At 42.9% G+C, this 21,040-nt stretch overlaps 1 protein-coding gene across 2 annotated transcripts in view; it reads left to right on the forward strand.

Annotated features, from left to right (window-relative positions):
- Positions 1-11,513, forward strand: part of LOC107757727 (tenascin-X-like) — a 46,170-nt gene extending 34,657 nt beyond the window's left edge. For both annotated transcript variants that reach the window (XM_016575289.1, XM_016575290.1), the window contains 10 exons: positions 6,309-6,452; positions 7,636-7,755; positions 7,964-8,119; positions 8,372-8,508; positions 8,704-8,836; positions 9,586-9,737; positions 10,102-10,198; positions 10,477-10,638; positions 10,721-10,884; positions 11,014-11,513. In XM_016575289.1, coding sequence (XP_016430775.1) covers positions 6,309-6,452; positions 7,636-7,755; positions 7,964-8,119; positions 8,372-8,508; positions 8,704-8,836; positions 9,586-9,737; positions 10,102-10,198; positions 10,477-10,638; positions 10,721-10,884; positions 11,014-11,100 — 1,352 coding nt within the window. In that variant the 3' untranslated portion in view covers positions 11,101-11,513. The remainder of the gene's footprint in view (positions 1-6,308; positions 6,453-7,635; positions 7,756-7,963; positions 8,120-8,371; positions 8,509-8,703; positions 8,837-9,585; positions 9,738-10,101; positions 10,199-10,476; positions 10,639-10,720; positions 10,885-11,013) is intronic.
- Positions 11,514-21,040: the final 9,527 nt, after the last annotated feature.

Consider the following 21,040-nt stretch of genomic DNA (forward strand, 5'->3'; position numbering starts at 1 on the left):
GATCGGCTTTCACCGTGGACGAAGCGGAGTCTAGCCCGGAGTCGTCACATGTGGTTGCTGCAAGCCTGCTGGCCGTGCCGTTCTCAAGCCCACCAGCCTCCGCTCACTCAGCCCGCCGGCCGTTCCTCACTCAAGCCCGCCGTGTGTGACGCTGTGTGTTTCGTTATGAAAGCGAAACTACTTTGTTTCTACTACTCAAAAAGAGGACACGACTAGAAATCAGTGGTTAAGTTGCATTTACAACACTGTTCCAGAGCAGTCCAACCCAAATATTCAGATGTGTGCAGCACATTTTATGGAGGACTGTTTCCTGATCCTGAAGTTCCTACAATATCTACAGTTCCAACAATGCAGACAGTGCACTGGTGAGTCGATTGCTCAATATGTCACTGACTTAAGAGAGCTGGCAAAACCATGCCGTTTTGGTACTTTATCAGATGAGATTATACAAGATCATTTAATTGAGAAAACAAATAATACACTTGTTCAGGAGCGGCTGTTATTGGAAGATGATGATCTCACTTAAGAGAAAGCTGTAATTCTGGCCTCTCAAATCAAGTCTGCTACCCAGTGCGCTGCTAAATTAAACACAGCACATGAATCAAGAGTAAGAGGCGGGTACATGATACAACAATGCACACAAGTTCACGGAGTAGAGGCAGATATATATTTGAGTGTGGACATACACTATGCACACCCTCAAGTTCAGCACTGATGTGGAAATTGAGGCTCCACTAGACGCTCATCTCATGCCCTTGACTGTCCAGCTGAAGCATTTTGCGAACTGGTGTAGGTCTGCTCCAGTTCAAGCTTCTACACAGCAAAATCAACATGCTAATGTTGCAAGCCCTGCTATTATTCATTCAGTCAACACCAATTCAGCAGGTTTTTCTATATACACTGTTAAAATAGTGGACTCTTGGATTCCCCTGCTACTGGACACAGGGGCTAAAGTCTCACTACTTAATATGGCCACTTACGAACATTTCCTGCCATATTTGCCCCTCCAGCTGCCCTCTCTGAATTTGTTTGAATATGGAAGTTGTGCAATCTATGTCATTGGTCTTATACACATGAATGTCCAGTATGGAAACAAGGCTCTGTTCAACTTCCCATTTCACATTACACGCATGGCAGCAATATCAGTCCGTGTACCTTCAGATAATTTGTTTACACATTTTTGTCTTCAAAATGGAAAAACAAAGAAACTGTTCATTTATCACATATTCCATCCTTCTCATTAACATGAAAAACTCTAATCTCATGTTGATATTCATATTTTTATTTTTGTTTTCATCACACTTTGTTCAAAAGCACCAAACTGATATACAATAAAACCAAAATGGATAAACAGTTTGAATATTCGTTCTCATGTGGGCAGGAATGAAACATAGCTTTCTGCTGATTGGTCGACCAAACATCAAACTGTGCTGTCATCATTTCTTCCTCAGTTCCGCACAGCAGAATAATAGTCTGCATAGTTGTAACGATTCTTAACACATTTATTGCAACTACATTTCATCTCTTTCTAATAAAAAAAACAGACTATCCATCGACACAAACCTAACGCATGGCTTGACACAACGTCGTTTTGGTTATTATTCTATTTGATTATTTGGTTGTTATTTTTCATAGAGAAGTTTATACAAATGTAGGCTATCGTATGTCATTTTCCCATTGCCATGTTAAACATGTACAGGTGCATCTCAATAAATTAGAATGTCGTGGAAAAGTTCGCTGTTTGTTCCTCAAAGTGGTACTGTTGTTACAGTGATTGACTTTATTGAACTGTGGATTTAACATCATGATTTAATGAAGTTGGTGAACTCGTTTGAGATGCCAATTTACAATAAAAATTTTTTAAAAATTATATATATATATACTCAGGGCATGACTTAGGAGGCAGGGGGCCTGGGCTTAAGTCATTGTTTGGGCTCTACTTATTCTACAAATTACCCCAGCTAGAACAACATGTACCATTAAATGAAGTAACATTGACATAAACTACACAAAATGAGGATGTTGTTCCTATAGAAAAAGGAGTAAGCAGCATGTTCAACCTAGTCAAATTTAGGGGTAAAGTTAAATAAATAGCCATTCTAACATATAGGATATAATATAGGAAGTGCTGTTTCAGTTACAAGAACATCAAAATCCAGGAAATAACACTTTGAACAATAAAGCCAGAGATGAACAGTATTTTTATAATGCCATCTGACACTGTCCGGAATTAACTTTCCCATAAGGGCCAATATCAGTTAAATTAGATTAATTTTATTTAATTAGTTAATGTCATGATGCACAGGCTTTTGCCAATTGAAGCAGTACCAACCAAAGCCATCTTTGCACTGCAGAGGTGACAAAGAAGCTGTGTCTGAAGTTGCTTTAGATGTATTTACTCAGTTTATTGCTGCTCAGAGGGCAGTAAATGCATTCACACAGCAATTACAATTGCATAATATAATGAGATTAATGCTTTAAAAATAAAATTTTTAATAGAGAAATAGGAAATCAATTAAAACATTTTTTAATTTTATTTGGATTATGAAAGTTATATTTCCGGTAGGTGGTGGCAAGTCATTGTATTACTGAATGAGTCATTTATTTAAATGATTCATACAAATCACAGATTCATTTAGGTATAAATCTCAAGTGGATGCCTATATTATTGGTTCATTGGATCATTCATCACTCACTCAACTGATTCATTCAAAGACTCATTCAGAAATGAAACATCACTGTGCGCCAAAGTTATGACTGCTGCGGATTTACGCTTAAATCGATACTGGTTTGCGCTTCACTATATGAAAATGCATTCGCTCCACGCTGTCCAGGCATTGCGCAGCTTTGCCCCATATATATATATATATATATATATATACTTCTTTTTTTTTTTTTTTAAGGTGATGTGCCAGAGAAGTGGACTAATGGGTACTGTCGGTGCAGATGCGCGGTACATTCACATTCCTGAAATAAACACCAATAATACCCTACTTCTCTGGCACTATGTCTACACAGACATAAGCCCTGTCTAGGGCTCTAGGCACAGTATGGTTTATGTCAAGTCATTCGTTAGTCTGGTTGTTTGATGAGAAATATAGTGGGTATAGAAAAGAATCACCCCCCTTTAAAATAATCACATTTTGTTGCTTTGCAGCCTGGAGTTTACACCAGGAAAACAAAGACTGACACTGAACAAGGCAAACACAGAGGTATATATACAAGGGCTAACAAGGGGGTGAAACCAATGAATCATCATGACAGTGAACAAGGTAGAACAGGAAACAGAAACTAAACACAGGAAGTGAAGACAGACACACTGGGGGCAGAGAAACACTTCAACATAAAAGTCATTGAATACAAGACAGAGGAACACAGACTGGGATCATGACATATGCCCCCCCCTCAAAGAAGTGGCTTCCAGACACTCCAAAACAACAAAAGTTCAAGTCCAGGAGGGAGGCGGAGCAGAGGTGGGTCAGGGGGAGGGATGGTGGAAGAGGGCCTGGAGACAGAGGTAGACCAGGGAGCCAGGGTGGAGCCAGCAGAGCAGAGCAGGCGGAGCACAAGACCACCAGGGCAGAGTAGAAGGGACAAAAGATCCCCACGGTCGAGCAGATGACCACCAGGGTGGAGCTAATGGTACAGGGGACCACCAAGAAGGCTCAGGCTGAACTGGAACCAACCATAGTGGATCTGAAGGCCACCAAGGTGGAGCAGACAGAACTGCAATAGAGAGCACAGAGAAGTTAGAAACGGCCCTTGTAGCAGAAACTGGGCATTCAGAGAGTTTAGGGACGACTTTCATGGTCGTATCAGGTCAGTCTACGAGTTCAGAAACAACCTCCATGGCCATGATAGGACTGGCAACGGGTTCAGAGACGGCCTCCTTGGATGTGACAGGGCAAGCAGAGAGTTCAGGGACATCCTTCTTGGCTGTGACAGGATAGACAGGGAGCACAAGGGTGACTTCTGTGGTTGAGACAGGACAGGCAGGGAGGTCATGGGCTAGGGCCAACACAGGACTGAGCTCTTGGGCTTGAGCAGCCTCTGGAGCAGACTCATGAACTGGAGTGGTCATGGACTGGAGTGGGCTCATGAACTGGAGCAGGCTCCGGAGCGGACTCATGGACTGGAGCAGTCATGGACTGGAGCGGGCTCATGGACTGGAGCGGGCTCTGGACCGGACTCATGGACTGGAGTGGGCTCTGGAGCGGACTCATGGACTGGAGCGGTCATGGACTGGAGTGGGCTCTGGAGCAGACTCATGGACTGGAGCGGTCATGGACTGGAGCGGGCTCATGGACTGGAGCGGGCTCTGGACCGGACTCATGGACTGGAGTGGGCTCTGGAGCGGACTCATGAACTGGAGCGGTAATGGACCGGAGTGGGCTCATGGACTGGAGTGGGCTCTGGAGCGGACTCATGGACTGGAGCGGTCATGGACTGGAGTGGGCTCTGGAGCAGACTCATGGACTGGAGCGGTCATGGACTGGAGTGGGCTCATGGACTGGATTGGGCTCTGGAGCGGACTCATGGACTGGAGTGGGCTCATGGACTGGAGCGGCCTCTGGAGCGGACTCATGGACTGGAGTGGTCATGGACTGGAGTGGGCTCATGGACTGAAGCGGGCTCTGGAGCGGACTCATGGACTGGAGTGGGCTCTGGAGCGGACTCATAGACTGGAGTGTGCTCTGGAGTGGACTCATGGACTGCAGTGGGCTCTGGAGCAGACTCATGGACTGGAGCGGTCATGGACTGGAGTGGGCTCATGGACTGGAGCGGGCTCTGGAGAGGACTCATGGACTGGAGCGGGCCCCGGAGCAGACTCATGGACTGTAGCGGGCTCCGGAGCGGACTCATGGACTGGAGCAGTCATGGACTGGAGCGGGCTCATGGACTGGAGCGGGCTCTGAAGCGGACTCATGGACTGGAGCAGGCTCTGGAGCGGACTCATGGACTGTAGCGGGCTCCGGAGCAGACTCATGGACTGAAGCGGGCTCTGGAGCGGACTCATGGACTGGAGCGGACGCCGCCGCCTCAGAAGTGTGTACAGGCCAAACATACAAAATGGCGACCACCATTACTGGAAGGGCAGCGAAGGGTGGCAGAACCTCTGAGATTTCCGGGCTTGAGAGCACTGAAACCACTGGGATGCCAAGGACCACCCAAGGACCTTGATGACAGACAATGGCCCTCAACTAGTGTCTGTGGAGTTTGCCAGTTACATCCAAAGCAAAGGGATCACACACATGCAAACAGCTTACTATCATCCAGACAAATGGGGGCATAGAGAAATTTAATCGGTCGCTGAAGAGAGGTCACTTGGCTCAAGGCTGCTCTTTCAATGAGGCCTTGTCTCAAACTCTTCTACATTATAGAACAGCTCAGCATGACACCACTGGGGTGTCACCAGCAAAATTAATGCTGGGATGAGAACTGGAGTTACCCCTACACAGACTTCTCGGTGGAAACCCTGTGGTGAAAACCGGGGTGCACGGACAACATCTCAAAGCACAGGGCAGATACAATGCAAAGAAAAAGGCCCGGATTCCCAGAATCTTCCTGCTGGACTGGGTGCGGGCTCAACAGCCACATAAGAAAAACAAGCTCCACACTTTCTGGTCACAGCCACGGCAGCCACAAAAGCCGTTAGATCCAGTTACGTTACATCTATCTAATGGTTCCCGTTGGCTTAGGAAAGAAATTCTTTGAAATTTCAAATTTTACAAGAACTACAGCAAAACCGCTGTGATTTAGTTTAGTTAATTTCCTTTAAACTTATAAATCATGCTGCTCAAAAACATGAAAATTTATGAAAATTGTTCTGACAAAACAACATAAATATTACTCTGAATGTTTTCAAACTAAATATATTTATTTTACTTGCATACACTTTCACATTCAGATGAAAAAAAGATCAACAGCCTGAATCTGCAATGCATCATCAATAGGTATCAGCAGAGTAAAATTTGGAACTCTTTCAAACTCGTTCTCCTTGTTCAAATTTAGACTTTTTGGTCTTTGAGCTTTTTCTCTACACCCTTTTGGGCTGTAGTTCATTAGACAAAATTTATTTATGTCAGTTACATCTTTTGTCTTGTCTTCCTAAAAGTGTGTGTCCCACAGTCCTATTATTGCATGATTTGGGGCTGAATAAATTATAAATTTCATTAAAAAATAAAAGAAGAAGAAGAAGAAGAAGAAGGTTAAGCACCACCTTTTACTGACCCTGCTGATTGAAAGTGTCAAATATGCGTCTTCTGTTTCTTGTATTATATATGTGGTTCTTGTTCGTGAAATGGCAGGTGAGCCGATCTCTGTAAGCGTGGACTCAGAATCTGTCCACCTGGCCCTCTCGCCGATGTCTCCTGGCTCCACCTATGAGGTCCGTGTGATGTCTGTACTTGGACGAGATGAAAGTGACTCCATCCAGGATACTGTAACCACTTGTAAGTTACCCATCATTCTAGAAAGAGTAATATAAGGAACCAGTGGTTAAAGATCAAGGCTGATAACTAAAGGATGTGCAGGGCTGATAGATTCATGAACTGCCACTGTTGTGTCTCGATTAGGTATTTAACCTCAGGATACTCCTGGAGGACTGAACTTGTCACATGACTTGTGTTTACTACTTGTTTTATGAATTTTAGCTTGATTTTTTTTTTTTTTCAGCTTGATTTTCATCATCAATAAGTAAAATCAAAGTAGTTGAATAAAGTTCAGTCATTGTTTTCACTTTGGTACAATTTTGATTTTACTTAAAGGGTTCATGAAATGGAGAATCAGAAAGTTCTTGATATTTACACTTATGAGAGGTTACTCTACAATAAAAATATACTGCAAGTTTCATAACTCAAAACTAACTCCACAGTTTCAAATATGAATTATTCTTTTCTACCCTTCTGAAATGCCTGGATTTGAAATCGGAAGAAACGTGACATCATGATTTCCCCTTGACGTGACCCTTAAAATGCGTCATCATCGTATGTAATCAAGGATGGACTGTTGGATGGACTGTCACAATGGACTGTTTTGTAAATTATTCTCAACACGCTGCCAGTTTTTCACAAAATCTTTTATTGATATGGCAGTCCCAAGCATTTTATCCTTTATATATTTATTTTTAATCATACTGTGTGTTTGTAATAAACATTAGACCAGCGTTTCGCACTATTAAAACACTAAGCATATCATTGTTTGAGTGTTGCTTATAAAATCAGTACATATCCACGCACATGCAGCGTCGTTTGCAATACTACAAGTAATAATTGTAGTTTTAAAACTATATACTGAAAACTAAGCAAGCAAAAGCAATTCCCCCGAGTTGCAATCATTATGGTTGTGATGTTTCAGTTTTTTACAGGAAGTGAAAATGAGAAAAAAACAATATAAAATTCTGAACCTGCATTTTAGTACCCCTTTAACATTAAAGTTACAAGATATTAAAGTTGTTGTATCTGTATTGCAGTTAGTTTATTTGAATGGCGTGGCATAACAACACTGGAAACATAGGCCTGCTGTACCTGTTTGCCAGTGTCAGACAAACAATGGCAGAGAGTTCAAAAATAATGCTTGCTATTCCATTTAAGGCAGTAACTCTGCAGTAATTGTGATCGATCGTGTATCTCTCAGTGCCCGACCCACCCACAGACCTGAGGGCCATAAACGTCACAGACAGTAAAGCGCTGTTGCTGTGGAGACCCGCCTTGGCAACCGTCGACCACTATGTTATTGTGTATAGTTCTGAGGCAGGTGAGCTAAGTCTGCAACTGTTGCTACGTAATAGAGTTTAAATGTCCCATCTTAAATACTCTGAGTATTGTTGTTGGACAGGCAATGTAAGATGGGACATTTACTCACTGATACTACAATGTGCTTTATACTTTGTCAGAAAAGTAAGAACTGACACACTTTTCAATATTCCTGAAAATTGACACTCCTGTGATTTTCCTCTGATAAGCACCTGGGTCTGGAATCAGCATCAGAGTGTCTGGCAACGCTGCAGAAGAGCAGCTGCAGGCGCTGCAGTCCTCCACACGGTACAGAGTGAGCGTTCACAGCCAGCTGGGAGACCTGAGCAGCTCCAGAGCCACCACAGCCTTCACTACATCCAGCGGTTAGCATCACTGTCTCCTGTTCGCTTAGCAATCATTAGGTCAGCTGCCTTGAATACGAGCCAGAGGTTTTTGTTTTTTTTCAAGACTAAGACTAACGTCACTTTTTACTCAATGGCTGGTAATTAAGTTTAGTGATTTTTAGCAGATGCATGACGTCAAACGTCACAAACTTCTTTTATGAAATGTTGGTTAAAAAAGCATGCTTGTGCGATCTTTTGTTTAAGGCAGACGTTTTCCTAACTATGTTTCAGGTAAAAAAGCAGATGGTCCTCATGATCTCAGAGCCAGTCAGGTTACGCCTCGTACCGCGGTGCTGTCTTGGAAACCTCCTGTATCAGCCGTCAGCAGTTACAAGCTCAGCTATTACACGGATGGCCAGGACAGTAAGGTCAGACTTTCACATCAGCTGAACAAAGCTGAGCATCTGTCTACAGTATATCAGCAGTACAGTGTGAGTTATGACAGCAATGCCAGTTTGTCCCCATAAAACAGCCTCTTTTACCCACCGCTCTCATTACATTGAGCAGTAACTGTGTGAACTGACGGTCTGTAATAGTTATAAATAGTTGTTTCTTCTTCACAGGAAGTGATTCTTGGCCCCGCGGTCAAGGAGTTCAAGTTAACCAGACTGTACTCATCTTCAACATACACAGCGCACCTGCAGGCCGAGCGGGACGGTCTGTACATGAGCACCGTCTCTACAGACTTCACCACGGGTACTGATGACGCTCTGATGCCTCTGCAAACATCCAACAGCAGTTCATCACTTTTCCCTAGTGCATTTGTCAGATTAATCTCAAAAAGCCTGTCAAAAACATGTCAAGGTCACATTTCAGCATAAAATCATCTGTCATCTGCTAAATGACTAAATGTGAAAAACCCAATGAGAACTAGATTTAGCAAATAAAACAAGGCCTATTTTAGAACCATTATGTTTTGCTTTGACATTATATTAATTCACATTTAAACACATTTCCCAAATTCTCAGTGCAGGACACATTTTAACAATAATATATTCAGATTTTTTTATAGTAGCATTTGCTGTCAGTTTAGCATATTAACTAAGTGTGCTTAAATAATTGTGGAAAAATTAGATCTATGTGATTAGTCATAATAAACAAACAAACCAAAGATCAATGGCAAAAGTGTCTGAATTGATCTGAATAGACACTATATTACTAACTCCTACATCATGACAGTGGCCTATCTGTAGCACTGCTTTTTGATTTATGCTGATTTAAATGCTTTTTGATCATGTTGTTGAGAATTTACTGTGAATTATTATTGGGCATAGTGAGAAAAAATGCACTGATTAGATGCACTGAATTCTTTTTTTTTTTAATGTGAAAAAAATCTCATAAATTTTGTAATTTTTCTTTTTTACTTTGCCTTGAGGTGAAGTGTGAGCTGGACACATTTTCATGAGGTTCACCCTGTCGTTCTGCTCTCTCTCTCTCTCTCTCAGGAAACCTCCGGTTCTCCTTTCCCTCTGACTGTTCACAGGAGAAGCAGAACGGAGCGCTGGAGTCTGGCATCGTGGAGGTGTTTCCACAGGGCCGCGAGGGAAAGCCGCTGATGCTTTACTGCGACATGGAGACTGATGGAGGAGGCTGGACGGTATGAATCAATGAGTCATATCACATCTTTACTAGTCCTTCATTCACCAGGTCAGGAGGAGATGAATTTGTGTTTGACTACTTATTATAGAAAGATTTCTATCGCCACACACACAGTTACTAATGTCAAAAATAACCACATTTGATTTGAAGCATCACTCGTGTGTAGCAAAAATGACTGTGGTGTGGGATGAGTTGGTTGATAGCAGTTTGTTCAGATCTCTAAACATCAGTATGAGCACCAGTAATAGTGATGCTTGCTTAAACAGTAGTAACATCTAATAATATTTCACAATATTCCATAAAGAGATGTTAGTTAAGCATTCCCTGTTGAAGTGGCATCATCTCTGTGTCTGTGTGTCCAGGTTTTTCAGCGAAGAAAGGATGGGAAGACGAACTTCTTCAGGAGCTGGCGTGAATACAGCAATGGATTTGGAGCGCTGGATGGGGAATTCTGGCTCGGTGAGAAATGCAGTTTTCACACTCTGTTAGTTTCCTCTGTTAAGTCCCTATGTCATCATGCAGGACCACACTTCTTCTGATGCAAAGGGAGTGCATAATTTTTCTGAAACAGCATAAACATGGGAAAAGCAGTGGACACTGTATTATTACAATCCCACTGTTTTACAGTGAAGACATTTGTGTAACAGGCACCTGTTACACAGTCAAGTGTGAAACAACAGTCAAGAAGGTTTGTGGTGCCCTCTAGAGGATGACATGATGTCTTCTCCCTGCTTTAGGAAATGAGCAGCTTCATAACTTCACTAAGACGAGTCCAATGACCCTGAGAGTAGACCTCAGAGCAGGAGACGAGTCGGTTTACGCACACTATTCCTCGTTCTCTGTCGACAGTGTGAAAAAACACTACACCGTCAGAGTGTCTGGATATTCTGGTACAGCCGGTGAGTCCATCATGAATAGCTTCTACACGTGCATGTAGGCAGGATGAGGCTGTACGCCTGTAAAACTCATCTTCATGTACAGGTGACTCACTGACGTACCATAACGGACGGCCGTTCTCCACGCGGGACAGAGACCCTCAGCCATTCATCACGCGCTGTGCCATGTCCTATAGAGGCGGCTGGTGGTATAAGAACTGCCATGAGGCCAATCTCAACGGCCTCTATAACACAGACACCAACCACCAGGTAAAGCAGCTGACTTCACGCAATACATACAGCCATATATACACACATACACACATGTAGATATATATCTTCAAGTATCAAGTCCATTGGTCTGCACCAGTTGTAAGGTCTGTGTTTGGTTTCTCTCAGGGAGTGATCTGGACCAAGTGGAAAGGCAAGGATTTCTCCATTCCCTTCAGTGAGATGAAATTCCGCCCAGCCTCATTCAGGCCCTGAACATGAGGAGAAACGCATTATTGCAGGAGAGCTGGGACGCCCTCCCGTTATGGACATAAACCTAAACACACCATCATTGAAAAGCAAGTATCATTACTGCACGTATAACTACACTATCAAACTACATAATTACATCTACACACATACTCCAATTGTAATATATCAAGGCCAAAAAGGCTGTTTATCTGTAGTCTATATGTAGGATTGTACAGTGTTTGGATTCTCTGTGCTCTGTGCATTGGGACGCCCCACAGCAGCTGGAAGAAATATTATGCACTGCCTTCTTCTCTACGATGAAGCTGTGGACTAGGTGTCACGCATATCAGCTTGAACTACCAAGAGTCTGATGTTTGTATTCATATTGCTTTGTATGTACCATATTTCAGTGTCTTACAGAAAGATTTCATAAAATAAAAAAGCTGTAAGTTGGTATATGTTAGTGTTTTTAACATTCTATGGTTCTATAAAAAAAAATATATATTTGATATAAAAAAACATGTTAACGATCATTTTGGGCAAGTTTTTTTTTTTCTCGCATACCAAACTATCTAGCTTTGTAGGTGTAATAGGTTGAGAAAATGCCATATATGAGTTTACTGAAAACAGTGACCCTCCCAATATATGTATATTTGTGTATACCTGTTTTTTTTATTTTTACAAAATGAGAACTTTTCTAATTAAGGTAAAACAGTATATCTTTGTGGCATTACACCGCCATGCCAATAGATGGCGCATCGGGCACTAGTGAAAGACGTGAGAGATTTACTTCCCCCTGGTCGGCGGGCTCAGTAATAAACTGACTGCCGCTGTGGAAAGACATAAAACATTATACGAAAGACTCGTGTTTTTCACAGTTTATTCATCAATCCACAGTGCATAACGCCTGTGTATCATTTGCTGCTGGTCTAGATATACCCTAGGTCTGAGGCCGGTAACAATTGGGGGCTCGTCGTCCGGGATCCAGTACATCTCACCTAGGAAGTTTGTCATTGCAACAGTGGGATCCTGTGCCCAGTGTTTCAGGGAAGACTGCTGTGTCAAGTGTCATCCAGAGAACAACTGCCACAGGTGATGCACCAAAATGACTACCTTAAGCCAACGCCGGGTACTGGTCTTCAAGATCCAAAAGAAACTTTCAGATTTGAGTCTAGGTCAGCTGCAGACTGTTGCAAGTTCGATAGATGATGGCCGCAAAACTTACCATGTTGCAGATCTATGTGAACCTGAACTGTATGACCTAATTGTTGACTATATCAGAAGTGAGAAGCTAAGAGCTGCTGAAGATGAGGGCATGACTCAACTTCTTCTCCTTTTTGATCTGCTCAATGATGTGCTATCAGCTACAGACACCAGAGCCGCTGGACCTGTTAATGTTGCACCTGTTTTGATGGGGGATTCACCAACACACCACCATGGTCACACTCCAACCGATGATGAGGGAGACATTCACACACAACCATTACATATGGACAGAGACACTCACACACAACCATTACATATGGACAGAGACATTCGCATGCAGTCATTTCATGGCAGAGACACCTTATCAACGGCGGGTGTGCCTAGCCACATCGGTGCTGCTCCTTTGGGTAGGATGAACTCATCATCTAACACTTCTGATCATGTTGTAAGATTGTCTGATGTTTCAGCTTTGTTACCATGCAGATAATTTAAGTTACATGGTGGTCAAATCTCTGATGAAGGTTCTGATATCTCTTACAACAGTTTGTGTAAACAAATGAATGAGGGGATGCAGGAAGGTTTTAGCGAGTCAGAAATAATCAGAACTGTCCTCAAGATAACCAAACCGGGTACTTTCAGGGAAATGCTGAGCAATAAAGACGACCTTACTGTTGAAGGTTTAAAGGGGTCATATGATGCTGCTAAAAAGAATATTATTTTGTGTATTTGGTGTAATGAAATGTGTTTATGCGGTTTAAAGTAAAAAAAAAACATTATTTTCCACATACTCTACATTATTGTTTCAAGTTCATTTTGAGTCCCAGCAACCAGGTGTAGATTTCAGCTGTGACAAAAAATTGGTTCAGGGCACTTTCCTTCATACAATCTACCAGGGTTTGAATGAGAAAAACAGCTATGTGCGACATGATCTTAAACCCTTCCTTTCAGACATGCAGGTTAGTGATGACTTCCTACTGGAACAGGTAACTAAGTCTACCTCTGAGGAAGAGGGACATTTAAAACGACTGAGCACAGTAGCTAAAACAAGACCAAGTGACTGTGAATTCAGTTCAACATGACTCAGGTGAACTAACTGACCAGAATAGACAAACAAAAGTTGACTCTGAATTACAGGCTAATCGTGATGCTATCAAGGAACTGACAGCCCAAGTGTCCTCATTAACTAAGCATCTAGCCCATCTGACAACATCCACTGAGGCTATAAAATCGATAGACAATAGCACATCTCCTGCTCGTTCCGAACCAGCAGCTGAGAAAAAAGGGAAATGTCACGACTGTGTCCAGAAGGGCATTATGAACTGTTCCCACTGTTTTATTTGTAGACAAGCCGGTCATAGTTAATGGCACTGAGGTACCTTTTGAAGGTTGGGCTGAAATTGACCTCCAGATCTGTAGCCAGAATCATGGACACATGTTTATCAGAGTGCCGTCCTGTTTTAGGTAGCAATGTCATAGCTGAGGTTATTAAAGAAAATGCCAGTCAGAACGAGAAAGTTGATGTTTCTACTATTCTGGAAGAAGCTTTAGGCATCAGCGCATCTACTGTAGAAGCGTTAGTGTTGGCTTTCCAGCAGGTAACTCTGGCTGAGACATCACAGCACAATGTCTGCACTGGTAAGAAAGGTGTAACAATACCCGCTGGACAGATTAGGGAAATTAAGTGTCGGATCCGGGGATGGTCCGGTGGCGGGACAATGCTCTTTCAGCCTATTGTGGAGAATGACTGCATTGATGGTTTAGAACTGTTTCCAGCATTAGTGGATGTTCCCGGGGGATTGTCAAAATGTGTCAATGTTCCAGTCCAGAACTCCACTAAACATGCTGTCTACCTGCCACAGAGGACAATTCTTGGCATGCTCGAAGATGTCGTCGATCTTAAACCCATCCAACAGTCCACTCCCATTTCTGAGTCCAGGCGCAATGATACTCCCGAATCATGCTCAGTTCAGTTAAGGACTGATGATCTGCAAAACCTAGAAAAAAAATAGGAATCCTTCTGTGCATCCAACTAAAGATAAATGGCACCCTCCAGTTGACTTATCACATCTGGCTGAGGATGAACAGAAAATAGTCAAAGAGATGCTTTTTGATCAGTCTGATGTATTTGCTAGGAATGACACAGATATTGGTTGCTTCCCTGACCTGCAACTCAAAATCTGCTTAAAAGATGATACACCAGTCCAAAAGTCCTACAATGCAGTCCCAAAGCCCTTGTATAGAGAGGTAAAGGAATATGTTCAAAAGCTGCTTGATCATGGGTGGATTCAGAAGTCTATGTCACCTTACTCCTCCCCCGTGGTCTGCGTGAGGAAAAAAGATATGAGCCTACGTCTTTGTGTGGACTTTCGTGGACTAAATAGTAAAACGATCCCAGACCGCCACCCTCTTCCAGGTATTCAGGATCTATTGGATAATCTGGGAGGTTACTCATGGTTTTCCATATTAGACCAAGGCAGTGCATATCACCAGGGCTTTGTCGAGGAAAACTCTAGACATCTGACGGCTTTTAGCACGCCTTGGGGATTGTATGAGTGGATCCGCCTTCCCTTTGGCCTGACCATTGCACCGGCAGCTTTCCAAAGGTGTATGGAAGGTGTGCTGAATGGTCTGAGGGATGAGTGCTGTTTCCCATACTTAGACGATGTTCTCTGTTTTTCCAAAACATTTCAGGACCACGTCAAAGACTTGAAGAGAGTTTTTTGCCGCTCACGCGAACATGGTGGGAAATTACGGCCAAAGAAGTGTGAATTATTTAAACGTCAGGTGAGATATGTGGGGCGTTTAGTTACAAGTGAGGGCATTCAAGTCGATCCCAAAGACCTGGAAGCAGTGCTGCAATAGAAGAAGCGGCGGGAACCAAAGAATGTCGGAGAAGTTAGAGCTCTATTGGGCTTTTTGGGCTACTATCGTTTGTTTATTCAGGATTTTTCCAGAATAGCCCGGCCACTGTTCATGCTTCAAGCGAGTCCTGGCGAGAACGGGGAGAAGCCTGTCAAGACCAGGCCAACCAAACTGGGTGTAAAAAAGGGTCAGTTACCGTCCAAGACACCAGTTCAGTGGACCTCTGAACACAGTGCTGTGGTTGCCCGCCTTGTTGACATGTTGACTTCCTTTCCTATCTTGGCATACCCAGACTTTAATTTACCTTTTTTCCTTCACACTGACGCATCTGATGAGGGCCTGGGGCTGTACTCTATCAGGAGCAGGGGGGTAAACTGCTTGTAATTGCCTATGGCTCAAGGTCGCTCTCACCTGCTGAGAAGAATTATCTCCATTCCAACAAGCTTAAGTTCCTTGCCCTAAAATGGGTCATCTGCGATAAATTTCGAGATTACCTCTACTATGCTCCCACATTCACAGTATTCACAGATAATAACCCCCTTACCTATATCCTGAGTTCTGCCAAGTTGAGTGCTGTACGGCATCGTTGGGTGGGTGAATTGGCTGACTTTCACTTCACCATAAAATACAGGCCAGGCAAAGCCAATACCGATGCCGACACCCTATCACGGTTCCCGTTGAAGCGTCAGGACCACATCAGAGAATACTCAGAGGCTTTACCTCCAGATGTTATTTCTGCAATATGGCAGGGAGATAAAGCAAAGAAAGAAAAAGAAGTGTCATGGGTTGCGGCCCTTCAGCTGGGTTACCGTGATGAAGATCTTCTTCCTGCCAGCACACCCATGTTTCCTTCTGAAGACATTCGATCTGCCCAAAAAGAAGATACTTCCATCTGTGAGGTAATTACATTGAAAGAGAGAGGCTGGAACCCCAGTGACACAGACAAGAAACACATGGGATCAACCACACGACAACTGATACATGAATGGAACAAACTTAGACTTGATAAGGGAATCTTATACAGACAAACAGGACAACACAGACAATTGGTTCTCCCAAACTCTCTTAAGTCTCTTGCGCTCAAACACCTTCATGATGACATGGGGAATGTCGAGGCTGACAAAGTCATCCACCTGGCAAGACAAAGGTTTTATTGGCCTTTCATGCAGTGATATAGAAGATTACGTCATCTGTCAATGCCCATGTATCAAGCAAAAGCGACCCACTGTTCCTGAAAAGGCACCAATGGGCTCAATCATAACTAGTGTCCCATTTGAGCTACTGTCCGTCGACTGTCTCCATCTTGAACCAAGTAAGGGAGGCTACGAGTATATCTTAGTTCTTGTAGATCACTTCACTCGCTTTGCCCAGGCTTACCCAACACGGAACAAATCGGGCAAAACAGCCGCATAAAAGATTTTCTATGACTTTATACCACGCTTTGGGTATCCACAAAAGCTTCATCATCATCATCAGGGCCGGGAGTTTGAGAATAACTTGTTCCAACGACTTCAGCAACTGGCTGGCATTTCTCATTCTCGAATGACCCCCTATCACCCACAGGGGAACCCTGTTGAGCGCCTGAATAGAACACTGCTTCAAATGCTTCGAACGCTATCAGAGGAAAATAAATCTGAGTGGAAAGATCACTTACCACACATAGTCCATGCATATAATTGTTCAAGGCATGAAGCCACAGGCTATTCACCATTTTTTCTTCTCTTTGGAAGGGCCCCACATTTACCCATTGATTTGCTCTTTAACCTTGAACCTGAACCACAGCCTGAGACCCATCAGGAATATGTGCAGAAGTGGGCTTCCTGGATGAAGGAGGCATATAAGATCGCCTCTGAAAATAGCAAGAGTTGCTCTGCAAAAGGGAAAAAATACTATGATCGTGGTGTCAGAGGGATTGTGCTTCAGCCAGGTGATCAAGTGCTTGTCCGCAACCTATCCGAGAGAGGCGGGCCTGGTAAACTCCGTTCTTACTGGGAGAACAAAGTTCACCGGGTTGTTGAGAGGATGGGAGATGGTCCTGTATATCAAATTCAAGCTGAAACTGGTGACCGCACCCTCCGTGTACTGCACCGTAATCTCCTTTTACCTGTGAACGATCTGCCACTTGAACATGATGGTCAAGACAATCAAACCCGGAAACAACAAGGACAGAAACGACACCACATGAACAGCTGGCCTCAAATGTCTGATACCTTGGAGAATAAAGCCAGTGATTCCGGGGACGAGGAAGGATATGCATGTAATTCCAGACCAGTACCAGTATATGAAAGAAAGTAAGTCATTCTCAAACAGTCCCACGGTGAGCCACACAGTTATCTTTGAGTAGCGGCACCAGAGTTTCGCCCGGTACGCCATAGAGCAGAGTGATAACCTTGAGGCGTACGAGCAGCACACCCAGTTTGTGACACCAGAACAAGTGGTCATCCGACGTGACGTCGAGAGTGACCGACTGAAAGGGAACTGACTTGCATTATCAGCACACATTTTCCTTTTTAACACTGTAAAGCTGCTTTGACATAATCTGTATTGTATAAAGCACTATATACAGTAAATAAAGGTGACTTGACTTGAGAGAGTGCATACAAATTACTGACCCGTTTGTCAAGGCCTGGAGCAACGCTGTCTTGAAAGACATAAGCTTGAAGGAAATATTTTCCAGTGACTCAGAAGATTGTTGAGGCAAGGCCTCTAGCACCATGGAGAGCTCCCATTCTGGATCTGCTCTTCTAGTGACTGGAAGGGAGCGGTCTTCATAAATCTACGAATAACGGGGTGTTGCCCCACTGTAGTGCTGCCAAACCCAACATTACATGCATTTAAAGCCGCTAAGTGGACCTTAATAGTAGGCCCATCTAAGAATAGATCGGCCAATCGTCTATATACGTCAGGATCTTGAGACCCACTATTCTCAGCAGGGCTAAGCCTGTCTCTGCACACAGACAAAACAGTGAGAGCAGAAAGGTAGAACTGTTCATAACACAAGACTTTTGTAGACGAAACGAAGGAATTTCCTGTGTGGAGGATAAATACTTGTGTCGTAGAAGAGAGCCGTGTGTTAACATTCTGAAATTGTATTTCCTCAGATGTTTGTTAAACACACTGAGAGCCAGGATAGGATGAAGAGAACCGTCCTTTAGAACTAGGAAATAACGAGAATAAAATACCTGACCGTTTAAATGCAGGGGTACCACTTGAACTGCCCCTGTCTCGAGAGGGCAGGAGATTTCATTTTTCAGAATGTGAGCAGAGCCCTCTTCTGTGTGAATCACCCATTCCGAGGCTGACATAGACTGCCATGCTGTTACATGACTGCTAAGAGTTGTTAATTCGGCATTTGTGATACTATGGCACCATCTAGTGAAAAACTTAAGAGCCGACGTGTGGGATTGTGAGATGTTCTCTCTTATTAACAAATGAATGTGATTCGTTTGATTTGTTTTTTTTGTTTTTGTTTTATCATTTTGTGTGTTGGGAAACACTGAGGCCAAGGTCTTTATTAAATTGTGAGACATGTGAAGGGAGCTGTGTGGTGACACTGCTTGTTCACTTATTCTCACTATTATCCCCTCTGAAATGGGGAAACGCACAGTGGACAACACGGGGGATGGTGAAGCCTTTGCAAACTGAGTATGGGAACCTGGTGGAACAGGCATGGGAGGGGCAAGCAGCCCGCCTTGAGAGGGTTTGAGGTGTCTTTAGTGCAAGCAGGGAGGACAGGAAGAAGCTGCTTTCAAGGACCGGCCAGGGGTCCCAGATGTGAAGTCAGGTCAATAACCAACGAGCTGTGAGAAAAATATATCCAGAGGTCATAAGAAACGAATGTCAACTGAGGAAGGGTAGTGCATGCATGTCCATTTATGCATTTATGGTATTGGGTATGCGCTCCCGTCTGTCAAGCCAGACTTGATGCAATTGGACGCTTCTTCCGAGGTCAGGTACAGATTCCAATAGGTGGATTTCGAACACGAGATGATGAGAGAGAACTCGCATTTTGTAGCACATTGTTTAAGCTCCACCACATTTTAAGATTCAGTCTTATGGGATTTTGAGCACAGTGTTGAAATTGAAAACAGTTTGCAATTACCAAAGTTTCAGTTCGAAGTAAGTCTTCAGAATATTTCAAATCTGTTTCAACTTTTTATCTTGAGGCTTACCAAATTCTGCAACAATCCATATGTTGCTGCTCCCATTGCACTAAGCATGGTTGTCACTTGCTTTGTATCATCCACATCATTGGCCATGATGTGCAATTCCACTTGCTCAGTATACACTGACCATGATTCATTTTCAGTCTTATACTCATCCAGTCGTCCAGTCTGCACCATGCTTTTTCATGTAGATTAAACCTTTTCCTTTTTCCAATTTTTGTCATTAACCAGGCAGACACGGACAAGTGCCATTTGCACATAATTGGGTATGTATCAAGTAAAAGAAATAACGAACTACTGGGAGTTTAACTCCAGATATATTTATCGCCAGAGTAACAAGTTAACATTATAATACTGTAACCGGTGTTGATAGTTTCACGTATGAGAATTAACTACCAGTTACATGGACAATGATATTGAGAGTCAATTTTAGGAGTACATCAAAACAATCTAGAAAATTAAATTAAAATTAAAAATTAAGGAGAGCCCTGCTATAGAGCTACCACAAAAATGGAAGTTCAAAGAAAAAATTCTAAAGATTTATACTTGATTCTCTGTCTATACTATATCTATACTTGATTCATACTTGATTTTCAGACGCATAAGTTCTATAGGAAACCTCTGTTGAATGTGCACAACTTACAAGCCCTCAGATGGCACTGCATAAGGAACCATCATAATGCTGTGTTAAACATAGCAACATGGGCTCAGGAGTACTTCAAAAAACTGCCACTTAACTCAGTCCATCGCTGTTTCAGGAAATACAACATTAAACTCTGTTACACAATCAATCCTATGCAGAGATGCGGTTGAGTTCTCTGGGCCTGAGCTTATCTTAGATGGTCCAAAAGACAGTGGACGTGTGCTGTGGTCAGATTCAGTCCACATTTCAGTGTGCTTTTGGGGAAAACAGACATTGGGTTCTCCATACCAAAGATGAAAGGGACCATCCAGACTTTTATTAGCGATAGATGCAAAAGCTTCATCTGTCATCATATGAGGCATCAGTGCCAACCGCGTAGAGGACCTGCATATGTGTGAAGGTACCGTTGAAGCTGAGGCATATATTTGTACTGTACAGAGACATATGCTTCCATCAATACGATGTCTTTTCCTGGAAAGTCTATGATTATTAGAGTGAGAGAGTGTCAGGCCTCATTCTGTACGTGCAACAACAGCGTGGTTTCATAGACAGAGTGGATGTGTCCTGCAGTCCAGGGGCCTCATTTATAAAGCATGGATATGCACAGATGTGATCTTAGGGTGTGTGAACGCTAAAACATGCCAGTGTTCACATTTATAAAACATTTATACCTAGATATCACACTATAGAGACTGTGTCTGTTCCCCGAACTAGAAAATACAAAAAACTTCCAAAACAATTTAAGACTAACAATTTAATTGATGTTCAACAAATAAAAAACAGATGTAATACGGATAAACAAATGATAAGGCTTGGCTTATTGAATATCAGGTCCCTTTCTACGAAAGCACTTTTTGTAAAGGATATAATCACTGATCATAACCTAGATGTGATCTGTTTGACAGAAACCTGGCTAAAACATGATGATTACTTTATTTTAAATGGGTCTACCCCCCAAGATTACTGTTATAAACATGAGCCGCGTCCAAAAGGTAAAGGGGGAGGTGTTGCTTCAATTTATAACAATGTTTTCAGTATTTCTCAGAGGGCGGGTTTCAAGTATAACTCATTTGAAGTAATGGTGCTT

The sequence above is a fragment of the Sinocyclocheilus rhinocerous genome, unplaced genomic scaffold (genome assembly GCF_001515625.1).
Source record: "Sinocyclocheilus rhinocerous isolate Xijiao unplaced genomic scaffold, SAMN03320098_v1.1 scaffold2398, whole genome shotgun sequence".
NCBI classification, from domain to species: domain Eukaryota; kingdom Metazoa; phylum Chordata; class Actinopteri; order Cypriniformes; family Cyprinidae; genus Sinocyclocheilus; species Sinocyclocheilus rhinocerous.